Source organism: Vespa crabro, chromosome 2 (assembly GCF_910589235.1).
Source record: "Vespa crabro chromosome 2, iyVesCrab1.2, whole genome shotgun sequence".
NCBI lineage: Eukaryota > Metazoa > Arthropoda > Insecta > Hymenoptera > Vespidae > Vespa > Vespa crabro.
The window spans coordinates 18,646,526-18,658,498 of NC_060956.1; the positions used below are offsets into that span (position 1 = coordinate 18,646,526).

The 11,973-nt window shown below is 37.6% G+C and overlaps 1 protein-coding gene across 21 annotated transcripts in view; it reads left to right on the forward strand.

The window, feature by feature from the left end:
* Positions 1-11,973, forward strand: part of LOC124422093 — a 108,928-nt gene that overhangs the window by 95,230 nt on the left and 1,725 nt on the right. For 14 of the 21 annotated variants that reach the window (XM_046958073.1, XM_046958074.1, XM_046958058.1 and 11 more), the window contains 14 exons: positions 190-540; positions 1,170-1,280; positions 1,646-1,870; positions 2,156-2,310; positions 3,512-4,330; positions 4,681-6,803; positions 6,910-7,198; positions 7,362-7,571; positions 7,664-7,978; positions 8,215-8,643; positions 8,725-8,953; positions 9,035-9,449; positions 9,535-10,096; positions 10,232-11,973. The exon at positions 10,232-11,973 is cut by the window's right edge and continues 1,725 nt beyond it. In XM_046958073.1, the coding sequence (XP_046814029.1) occupies positions 190-540; positions 1,170-1,280; positions 1,646-1,870; positions 2,156-2,310; positions 3,512-4,330; positions 4,681-6,803; positions 6,910-7,198; positions 7,362-7,571; positions 7,664-7,978; positions 8,215-8,643; positions 8,725-8,953; positions 9,035-9,449; positions 9,535-10,096; positions 10,232-10,444 (6,446 nt within the window). In that variant the 3' untranslated portion in view covers positions 10,445-11,973. The remainder of the gene's footprint in view (positions 1-189; positions 541-1,169; positions 1,281-1,645; positions 1,871-2,155; positions 2,311-3,511; positions 4,331-4,680; positions 6,804-6,909; positions 7,199-7,361; positions 7,572-7,663; positions 7,979-8,214; positions 8,644-8,724; positions 8,954-9,034; positions 9,450-9,534; positions 10,097-10,231) is intronic. The other 7 variants (XM_046958070.1, XM_046958072.1, XM_046958076.1 and 4 more) reach the window with 7 other exon arrangements.

An 11,973-nucleotide genomic window follows, 5' to 3' on the forward strand; every position in this document is an offset into this window, starting at 1 on the left:
ACTTGAAATTATTTTTTGTTATTATTATCATTATCATTATTATTATCATTACTATTATTATTATTATTATTATTATTATTATTATTATTATTATATATTATTATATAACGTAAAAAAGAATAAAATAATGATGAATAGTAAAGAATTGTTGAAGCTATTAATTCAGTTTCGAAAGAGTAATGGAATTAGTCCCATCGCTAGTTTGGGCCCTGTCGTCAGGTTCATCGAGTACAGCCATGACGGTAGGCGGCGCTACGCTCGTCCACTGTGGCGGAGGTGGTGGGGAAGAACGTCCGGCCCACCTCGCCATTCCTTCGGGTGCTTTGGCGCCCTCGTTGAACGCGGCCCTCGGTTCGAGTCTCGGCCCGAATCTCGGCCCGAGTCTTGGCTCCGGCCTGAATTCCACCTTGAATTCCAGCTTGAATTCCACGCTCGGCAGTACCGCAACGGCCGCGGCCACTACTGCGTGGCCTCCCACGCTTTGGCAGTATCCGGCCTCGGCCGCGGCCGCTGCCGCCGCTGCTGCCGCCGCAGCTGCAGGTAAACTATCTTTATATTATTATTATTGCGCTATCTCCGTTTATATATATATATATATATATATATATATATATATATATATATCAATATCTTTTGTCTATTTATCTATCTTTCTTTCCTTCTCGCTTTTTATCATTTCGTGCCAATACGATTTCTCTTTTAACAGAACCAAATATTATCAATAATGATGGATGAGTTTGTCTTATAACGCATATTAATTATTTATACAAAGGTAAAGAGAAATTATATTTATATTTAGACATATTGTCTTTGAAATATCGGCGTTACAAATCGAATGATAATAATAGTGAACGGAATAATAATATTTGGCTCTGCTTCCATTTTAGCAATCTTCTTTTCGCGTGTCTCTCTCTCCGCCACGAACTTTCTTACCCTTTAAATCGACGACAACCCTCCGTTGACCGACTGACATTTCAAAACGCGGTAACTTCGCTCTATGCTCGCGTCTGGGCTGAAAAATTCATAAGTCTCACGAGACCGTTTACCTTTATCTATTCGATTTCGAACAGGGTCGTTACTATCTCCATTCGCCGATAGTCGATTAAAGGTCTCGTTTGAATTTGGACGTTTTTCGTTCCGCGTAGAATGATTTGTGCTTTGTTTTATAGCGATGCCCATGGAACCCGTAGGGTTCCCGCAGATGGGTGTCGGTGTGCAGGGAGGTTTGCAGTTGGTCAGAGATCCATCCAGCGGTCATCTTCTTTTAATTCACGCAGCCGGTACGTTAATAGCTATTTTTTTTTTTTCTAATCTTCCGTTGATTCTCTTCATATTCTTTTTTTTTCTTTTTTTTTTTCTTTACTTTATACATATATTTTTTTTATTTTTATTATTATTATTATTACTATTATTATCATTGTCATTATTATTATTATTATTATTATTATTATTATTATTATTATTATTATTATTATTATTATTATTATTATTATTATTATTATTAATATCATTTATTTGTCTTGAAAAATATTTTGCAACGTGTGCGTAATGCTGTTGTAATACGTGTGCATAAGAAAGAAAAAAAAAGTGAAGAGGGAAGAAAAAGAAGGCGGAAGAGGGTAAGAAACGAATGGTTTTTCAACAGAACAAATGCAGCAGGCTGTGGTCTGGCCGAATTATCCAAATCACAATGGCGGAAACGTAGCACCCCCGTCCCTTTTGTTACCGCCGCCACCACCGTCCCTTCAACTTTTAAGCGACATAGGCGGCGCTAGATTGGTCCTTACCGAGAGCAAAAGAAAACAACAGAGCACTTTGCCGATCGTCAAGATCGAGGCGGATTGTGGTACGAGTCCGACAACCATAATAAGTAAGTAAAATCGAAATAAGTTTAGAAATAAGTTTCAAAGGATATACGAATGAATTTTGAAAGGATCAAAAATAAAGTTACTCATGTTAATTATTAACAATCTATTATATATGTATATATTTCTTTCTATTCAGAAAACATTACGATAATCTATTATTGCAAGAAAAAAAATTCACGAGACCAGACAATGATCACAACGACTGCAACGCAATCTAAATCATGTTTGTTAATATCTACCAATTGACCTTCGATGATCATCATAAATACCTTCGTCGATTTTTTCAGCGTCGACGGAATCGACGAAGGCATTGCAGAGCGTGACATCGGTGACGGGCACTCTAGTGCCAGATGCACCGCTCGTAACGACTCTTCATTACTACCCACATGCACCGGCTTTGGTGCAGATTAGTCAAACGGAGCCCACGCATTGTAGGTCGCAGGTAGGTCGCAGGAACCGTTTCTCGTGAGAGATTTATCAAGGCGAAAAATAATCATTTCCAAGGGCGTGCATAGAAAAGCGATCGTTTATCGATCGATATCTCGACTCCTTGTAGAACGATGAAGAGAGAAAGAGAAGGAATAGAGAGGGTAGAGAGGAGAAGGAAGAGGTGGAGGAGGTGAAGAGGGAAGGGACAGGAACTCGTAATGCTAGGAATAATTATGCCACGCTCAGGGCGCGGTTCAGCAATTCGCATAACGTGGAAACGTTCTGGCACATTGTATTAATCATGCGCAAACCCGTCCACCGATTTGCATCGCTATCTGCATAGATATTGCGCTCGTTCCACCAGCACGGCGTGCTACGTAATATCCGTGTCGGTGCTGGAACGCGCGCTCTCTCTCTCTCTCCCTCTCTCTCTCTGTCTCCTTCTATCTCTGTCTCTCTCTCTCTCTCTCTCTCTCTCTCTCTCTCTCTATCTTCGTCTTTCTTTCTCTTTCGAATCGGATGCTGCATCATCTTTTTTCCTTCTCTTTTTTTCTCTCTCTCTCTCTCTCTCCTTGTTTAGCTATCCGTTCTCTTTTCCTATCTTTTTTTTTGTTTCCTCTCCTCCCCGCCAACCTATCGAGGTACTCCCTGTACTTACTTACTTACTTGCGATTTCTCCGTCCTCTTCCGCGTGATCATCGTTATCATAATTATAATCGATATTAATATCATTATCATCCATCGGCACTGTCAAGTGAACGCGGCTTTTCCTATGCGTCCCGTTTTCTTTCTGATTTTCTTATCTCGTTAGTTAAGTTAAAAACGACTCGTTCGTATTAATTATTTTTGAATTTCAAATTTGCTCTTTCGAGATCTTTAATATGTTAGAGATTTTTAATTTCTGAATAAAAAAAGTATCTACCATTTGTGTGAAAATATGTTATGAAATTGTAAAATTGTACGTATGTATTTGAATGTCTAAAGGAGTATGAGTTGTTAAAGGTTTCGAATCGTATTTAAGAATTATCGAATACTTGAAACTTATGTTCGATCATATATATACTTATATATCACTATTCGAGATAGCTCTCTCTCCCTTTCTTTCTCTCTCTTTCTCTCTCTCTCTCTCTCTCTCTCTCTCTCTCTCTCTCTCTTTTTATCCGTTCAAATCGCAAAGCACGCCCGTATTTGACGATCGAAAATCCTGCGAAAAGCAGCGAAATGCATTTATTTCGAAGGCAACCTCGCCGGTATCCTGTCTGACACCACCACCAGAAGTGACGACGATCCATGCGATCGAGCCACCGCAAATGACACCGATGGTCGGCGTTCAGGATGCTTCGAATCAAACAGAAGCGCCAGAAGCCGAACAGGAACAGGATATGCCAATGGAGACTCAGGTGAAACAGGAGCAAAATCTTAGCCCATGTCAGCTTCAATGTGCTAGTACCGCGACGAATCTTACGACGACCACCACTACTACAACGACGAATTTGACGAATCTGACGAACTTCGAGATCGTCGCGGCGACTCCAGAAAAGATGTGCAATGTCGTCAGGATAACGACGACAACGACCACGGTCAATCCTACCGTATGTGGTATAGTTGGCAAGGTCGATAAAGCAGAGAATACGATCATCAACATGGCTGATTGTCCAAAATATTCTATCACGAGGGAATGCAGAAGCGTCACGTCGATCGATAGAACGATCGAACGTGTCGTAAGTCGTCAAGATGATTTGGAGCAGGACGAGGAAGAAGATTCAAGGCACGATCGTTCGACGATCAACGATGACGACGATTGTTACGATAATGGCAGATCACCGATATGCAGAGACGCAAGAACTGGTCCTAGAATCATCGAAATCACCGAGGAAAACTGTGACAGTTTCCATGAGAATTTAGAGTTCTTTGGCACGCGACGGGATCGTTCAACTGATCGTCTTCGAGATCGTCGGCGAAGTTATGCGATCGATAACACGCAGGAGCAACATCAAAACCGTGAGGAGGAAAAGAAGATCATTGTAGAGGAGGTAAGAATGTTATGAAACATTTTATTACGGCTATTTTCTTTTTTCTTTTCTTTTTTTTCTTTTTCTTTTTTGTTTTTTTTCGTTTTTTTTTTTTTTTTTTTTTTTTTTTTTTTTTGTATAATTTCAGATCTGTTTCTAAAATATCGATCTGATATAAACATCTTTTTATAGAGTATCTATCTTCGATTTGAAAAAAACTGTTCTCCGTTTTCTCGAATGAAACTCGACAAAGAAGTTATATCCTGTTTATATCAATAACAATGCATTATCTCTTTATTCATTTCATAACTATTGACTATATCATATGAGAAATCTATTGAAACGATCGATAAATAAAATTTCCGTTTTAGCCGATGATCGATCGTATCGCCGAAGAATCGAGAGGTACAGTAATACATCAAGTTATCGCCAAACTATCACCGGAAACGTCTTGTTGCGAGTCACAAAGGAAAGAGGAAATGTACCCGGAATCAAAGGTGATCGTCGATTCGACGTCGAATAACGGGCCGCAATCAATGACGACGACGACAACGACGACGACTACGTCGTCTCAGAATATACCCGATTGCGAGAGCTGCGGGAAAAATCGCGATGTCCGTCCTCAAATGGTTGTTCAACAAAATCCAGAAGTGAAGCCGCAAATCAGTGTGAAATCTTTCGATATGCCTAACATCGATTGCGACGATCAAGAATTGGAAACTGTAGTTATCAAGCAGGAAGCCGACGATGGTTCCTTCGACGAACAAAATTCAAAATTTGAGAATGTATCGACAATAGAGAAGCCAAAGGATTCGATGAAGAGACATTCGGTTGAACGATCTCATCCAGGTATCGAGAACGTTGTCGAGAAATTGAAGAAAAATGCGGCCGCCGCTATGCAAGAATCTTCCTGTCCATTACAAAAGATAGATGAATCTAAAGAACGTAACGTTGATAATTCGCGTTCTAGAAGGCACTCGGAAACGATGCCGAGAAAGTTGGAGAACGGTCTGAAGAAGCACATATTGAGATCCTGCGAAAATGAAAAATTGTTGAACGAGAAACGTGAGAATATCGAACGATCCGAGATCGAAGGATCTTCGGAGAAAGATTCTAGCAGTTTAGCTTATTCGAGAGAATATTTACATAACGACAATAATAACGACAGTAGGAGTAACAATAACAATATCAAGAATATAAACGACAAGGAATACGTCATCAGGAAAAGGTTAGCAGTTGCCTGCGAGTCGAAGGTCAAGGACGATGTATCTGAGGTAAATGCGAGTCCACCGAAAAAAAGTCGTTTAGATAGAGCATCGAATGCCAATGACGACACGGTTTTCTTATCGGCCACCATTGTCGACAATCAAAGCACGAAATTGAAATTGGCCATTTCGACGAAGCAAAAATCGAACGTCGATCTCAGCGGCTTAGAATTGCTCTCGAATAGTATCGAACAGTTCGAGCATTTGAAACCGGAGGCACAGAATTGTTCGACTCCGGATCTCGAGAAATCGCCTAGCAGAGGGAAACTGATCTCTCCTCAGGGTGAGAGCAATAATAATAACGTCGATAGTCCCCTCGGTTTGCTGTGTGCTCTGGCTGAGCAGAGATTCATGGAAGAGGTTGGAGACAAAGTGCCGAGAAAGCTCAATCTCGAGAGTTCAGAAGAAATATCGAGAGCCGGTAGGCTGTTGTTAAATCTTGGAAGGACGAGTTTGGAGAAAGAAAGAAAGAGATTGGATAAAAGAAAAAGTACGGATGGAGACGATGAGAATTATGAGAAATCGAAGAGACTTAAAGCCGATGTTGTATACGAGACAACAGACGATGGAAAGAATTCATCTATACGTTATTACGAGAAATGTGGTAAAAGTAGAAGACACGGAGCTAGATTTCAAGAAGACATGGTATTCAGAGTGAAAGAGAAACCTAACAGAAGTATAGATCTCGCTGAGGAAAATGGAATCGACGATGAGGAAACTTCTTCGTTGGCGGAAAGATTTGTACGAGAACGTGAACGCGTTCAAAAGTTCGATAAGGAAAATAACGATTTGGATTATGATAGAAAGAAGGAAACATTGGAACGTTACGATCAACAGTACGATCGATTTTGCGGAAATGATAGATGTTATCGTGATGTATCAAAGGAAGATGCCTTGACAGATTCCGAAACGGAAAACGACAAGACAGTTTGTTCTACTACGAGATTAGAGGAGGAAGTAGATGTAAATACGCAAAGAAGACAAGAATCCACAGAGGAGAGAAATAGGCAAGGAAAATTGGACGCAAAGACGAATGTTGGTAAAAAGTTACATACGGAGGAAGACGGGGATTGGCCAAATATGGATGCAATGGAGTTGGATATGAGAGTGAGATTGGCGGATATTCAAAGACAATACAGAGAAAAGCAAAAGGAACTATCGAGGTTGACGCCAAAGAAGGAGGACAAGAGAAGTCCAGGTAGACCGAGAAAGAAGAGCCATTCATCGAGGTAAAATATCGATAAATTAATTTATAATAATAATAATAATAATAATAATAATAAAATTTTAATAATTTTGATAAATACATATCGTCCATGTAAATATATATTTCAGTTCCGAACACGGTACTCTCTCTTCTCCTCCCATTTTGGAACCAGCAGTCCCTTGTCAAAAGTCTCCGTCTCATTCTCCTGACGGAGCTCCACCGCCATTAACGTCAGCAGTCTTGGCCATGCCAAGATGTAACGTGAATCTTGTGAAACTCGGTGAACCTCGAAGTCACATTAAACTTTTGGATAGTATACCGAGTATACCTATACCAGTACCACCGGTTGCTTCGCCTATCACGGTTTTACCAACGAGCAAGATACAATCAGAGGACGACGACAAGAGTACTGGAAGGGTAATCAATTATCGTTGATTTGAAAAATTTTACTTGAGAATGATCACTCGAATTTTGTACAAGTAGCTTTTCTTTTATTTTCTTCTTCTTCTTCTTCTTTTTTTCTAATCTTTTTTTCTTTTTTATTTTTTTTCTTTTTTTTTTATTTTTTTCCCTTTTTTAGATGGAATACGATACATCTTCGCCAGCGCCAACCGTAGCAAGTTCTAGTTCAGCATCAAAGAAACGTAAAGTTGGCCGCCCCAGAAAACTCATGTGCACGTCAGGGAATACAAGACACTTTACAGAAACTATTGTTGCGAAAAAACCAAAAAGCAAAAGTTCCCTCGTGGGTTATTTGTTGTCACCGAAAAACAGGCATCTTCAAACCAAGGTAAGATCTATCGGAAGATTTTGATAAATTAAGAAATACGTCGACGATCATATCGCATTTTTCTCGGCGTAAAACGTGTTCCTCTCTCGCAGTACATCGCCAAGTCTGGTTATACTCCCCTACCCTTTAAAACCGGAATGTTGTCCTTAAAAGCTTCCTCCAAGAATCACAAATCAGTCAAGGCGAAGATGAAACCCGCGAAACAAACTCCGCTGCATAATAAAAATGTCATCAGTTCGATTATCGCGGAGAAGGCTAAACTAAGTCACGAAGTTAAGTTGGATAAACACAGTAATAAGGTAAGACCAAAACTGAAAGCCGAGGCAAAGGTAAAAACCTGGGAAGACGACGAGAGTACTGTCGTTGAAAATATATCGTCGGATACCATGAGCCAGGAAATTCTTGAGGTAATCACGTTCAATATTATTATTATTATTATTATTATTATTATTATTATTATTATTATTATTATTATTATTATTATTATTATTATTATCATCATCATCATCATCGTCGTCGTCGTCATCATCATCATTATTATTAAACGTGAATCTTCATATTGGTTTAAGCGAGAAAATCTTATTGAAAATATTTATTCATTGAAATATTTTGGACGTATATTTAATAATAATTCCTGTTACAGGAAAAAAATGTTGAACAACCAGAGGAGGAAGAAGGAGAGGAGGAAGTCGAGAGAGAGATGGAAAGGAATAAGCACGATAAATCGAAGAAGAAGAAACAAAAGTCTATCTCGTCGTCCCCGAGTCGACATAAATCGAGCGATCGCGATAAGAAGGAATCTAAACGTCGAAAATCGTCCGATTGTAAAGATTGTAAGGAATGTGCGAAGGTTGCTAAAGCGGAAAGAACAGAAAGCATTATTAATAGATGTAAGCTAACGTCGGCTCACTTGGCCATTGATCAGTTAAGAGTTCTGACGGCTATGGGTGGTCTCTTTTATGCCGGAAGACTTAGCGCTGTTCGAGCTCCAGATGTTTACGCTATTACTCTTGATGGCGAACGAGGGAATAGACCTCATATTCATTCAAGGGAAGAGATTTTACGGGACGCGGTAAAATATCATTTTATTTTAAAAAATTATTTTATTTAGACCAATATACCATGTCCAATTTGAAATAATTATTTATTATAGATCGTAGAGGTATGTCCAAGTTCAACGAAAGAATTACCACCCGGTACAAGACTTTGTGCTTATTGGAGCGAGCAATACAGATGTCTTTATCCAGGAACATCGGTCGAACCTACCGAACCAGATCCCGAACTCGATGAGAAATTTGTCAGTGTTGAATTCGATGACGGTGATAGCGGTAGAATAGCTTTGGATGACATCAGATTACTCCAACCTGATTATCCTGTTGTTGGTATGTAATTATTCATGATTTTACATTATAAGTATTTGTTAATGTAATCAAATTTATTTAATAGTTTATGTTCCTTTACAGAATACGATCCAAATCCTCTTTTATCTTTGGGCAAACGTCGACGACAGACCTCGGTTTCGATAGAAGATAAAAGATCGTCCATAAATACTATATCTGGTACAACATCGAATAGTTTAACATCTACGGTTTCTTCCACAACTTCCTCTCACATTTCCTCTTTCGATGGAGTCTCGATAGAACGGCACAAAACGGATGATATCAGTGCAAAGGCATTGGATGATTATCGTGAACGTAAGCGTTTGAAGAAGAGGAGAAAGGATAAATTGAAGAGACAACACGAGGCTCAAGAAGGAAAGAAGAAACATAAGAGGCACAAGGGTTGCGAAGAGCATAGAAAGCACAAGCATAGGAAACATAGAAAGCATAAGCATAAACATAGCCATCATTGCAATCATAGCGAAGGAAGTCATATAAGGTTTGTGTTAAAATAAAATTACAATAATGTAATAATGTATTATGAAATAAATGTTCATTAATCTAATAACTTCGATGTTTCTTAGTAGCGGGGAAAGTTGTTGTGGTCAAAAAAGTGAAGATGAACCAAATAAAGAGACTCCGGCAAAGGTTGAAGAGGAAGAGGAAGAGGAAGAAGACGAGGAAGAGGAAGAAGAGGAAAGTGAAGAAATGACTGTTTTGGAAGAAGAACCTGAACCAGTTCCCGAACCAATTGAAGTTATAGTAAGGGAGGAAAAGATAGAAAAGCCGAAAAAATCTGATAAAAAAGGAAAAGTACGAGAGAGACAGGAGTCGGTGGAAAGTCGAAGTAAAATGGCTGCATTCTTGCCTGCGAGACAATTATGGGGATGGGCTGGTAGGGGTTACAGGAGACCTGGTGCAAAAGGAAGAGCTAAGAAACAATTTTTCCGAGCCATTCAAAGGGGAAACGAAACTATTCAAATAGGTGATAGTGCAGTTTTCCTTTCTACTGGTAGACCAGATAGACCATACATAGGACGTATAGAGTCTATGTGGGAAACATCAAGTTCTAATATGATAGTTAAAGTTAAGTGGTTTTATCATCCTGAAGAGACAGTAGGATGTCCAACCAATCTAAAGTATCCGGTAAGATATATTTATTTTATATTATATAAAAATAATTTTACATTTATATTTTTATTACATTCAAAAATATAAAATATTAAAAAATCTCTCATAATAATAATTTTTCAAATATATTTCGTAATATTATAAATATAGGGTGCTCTATTCGAATCCCCTCATATGGATGAAAATGATGTACAAACTATTTCGCACAAATGCGAAGTATTACCGTTGGACGAATATACAGAAAAACTGGGAAAAGAACCTCATAGATATCTTACCATCTATGATAACAACGATATCTACTATTTGGCCGGATATTATGATCCGACGACGTACCTTCTATCTATGCAACCTGGGGTTGTTTGAGAACAGCTAAAGCTGACGATTAAGTTGACTGGTGTCACTTAATCGTAGTCAGCCACAAATTTTGCGAAATTCAGTTATAAATAGCTGTTGTTAAACACTTAACGCAGCTTTTAAACTTGTCGCTGTTGTATAGCGACATGGAAGAAGAAGAAGAAGAAGAAGAAGAAGAAGTAGAAGAAGAAGAAGAAGAAGAAGAAGAGGAGGAAGAAGAAGAAGAAGAGAAAAAGAAATATAATACAGAAACACTGAATTTAGGAATTATGTTCCTAATACAGAGGTCATAATGCAATAAGGGATAGAAAGCAATTTATTGTTTTTCTTTCCTATTGTATGTCTTCTTCATGTGTTTATTAATGAAAATGGTGTTGAACAGAGGTTAAATTTATCATATAAGAATTTGCGCAAGAAGTCTGAAATAGTCTGCTGTGCAGAATCTTTTGCGATAAATCTTATTCACTGATTTTGCGAATTGGATACCGTTGTCGTAGGTAACCAAGGAATTATAATAATTTAATGCAAGGCACAAGCGCATTGTATTTGAAAACAATTTTTCCCGTAATCTTTGCACATTAATATTAGCAAGTTTTATCACAAAATATTCACAAAGTGCACACTATTTTGAGCACACCTTAACGTATTACGACAAATGATTAACGAATTGGTATTATTGAATAGAAATTCATAGCTTCGTATTATTGCAAAAAAAAAAATGCATTCAGATCTTTCTTTATAATTTTATCGAAAACCAAAAAACAAAAAAAGAAAAAAAGAAAAGAAAACAACAGAAAAAATAAAGGAAGAAAAATAAACAAACCGCGAAGAATTTAGTGAGAAAAATTCTATAAAAATAATGTTAATTAATCAGCTGAATTTTATGATAGTATACGCATTGACTGCTATTGAAATAATATTATTATTTTCTTCTTCATTGTCTGTTAATAAAAATCATACCCTTATTATCTCAAATAATGAATTCTCTTTGAAACTTATACGTCGTCGATCAGAAACTGTTTCAAGTTAATGAAAAATTTATTAATTCAATGTATTTTCTGAAATGTTTTGTGATAGTGCTTGCTTCAGATAAAGAATTAACGGAGGTATAATAAACGAACGAAAGACGACATTGAAACTTACATGTACGTATATTTATTTCTTGATAATTCAATTTTGTCTGTCAAGAGTATAGATAATGCACATTTCAAAGATATATTTGCAAAGATGATTAATACTTCTTTAGATCGTTTTAAACGATTCGATTAATAGAAAAAATTAATCGAAAAACATTTCCTAAACGTACGGTTGACAAATTTATATACGTACATATGTGATGTATATAGGTGTATATAATATACGTATATGCATTCACACTATATTACATATTATATATATATATATATATATATATATATATATGTATATGTATATGTATATATATATACCTGCTATCTTATAGAACAAAGTTGACCAAAGTGTAATTCACGGGTTCGGCGAAGCTTTATTCTGATAATCTCTTTTCTATAACTCTAACA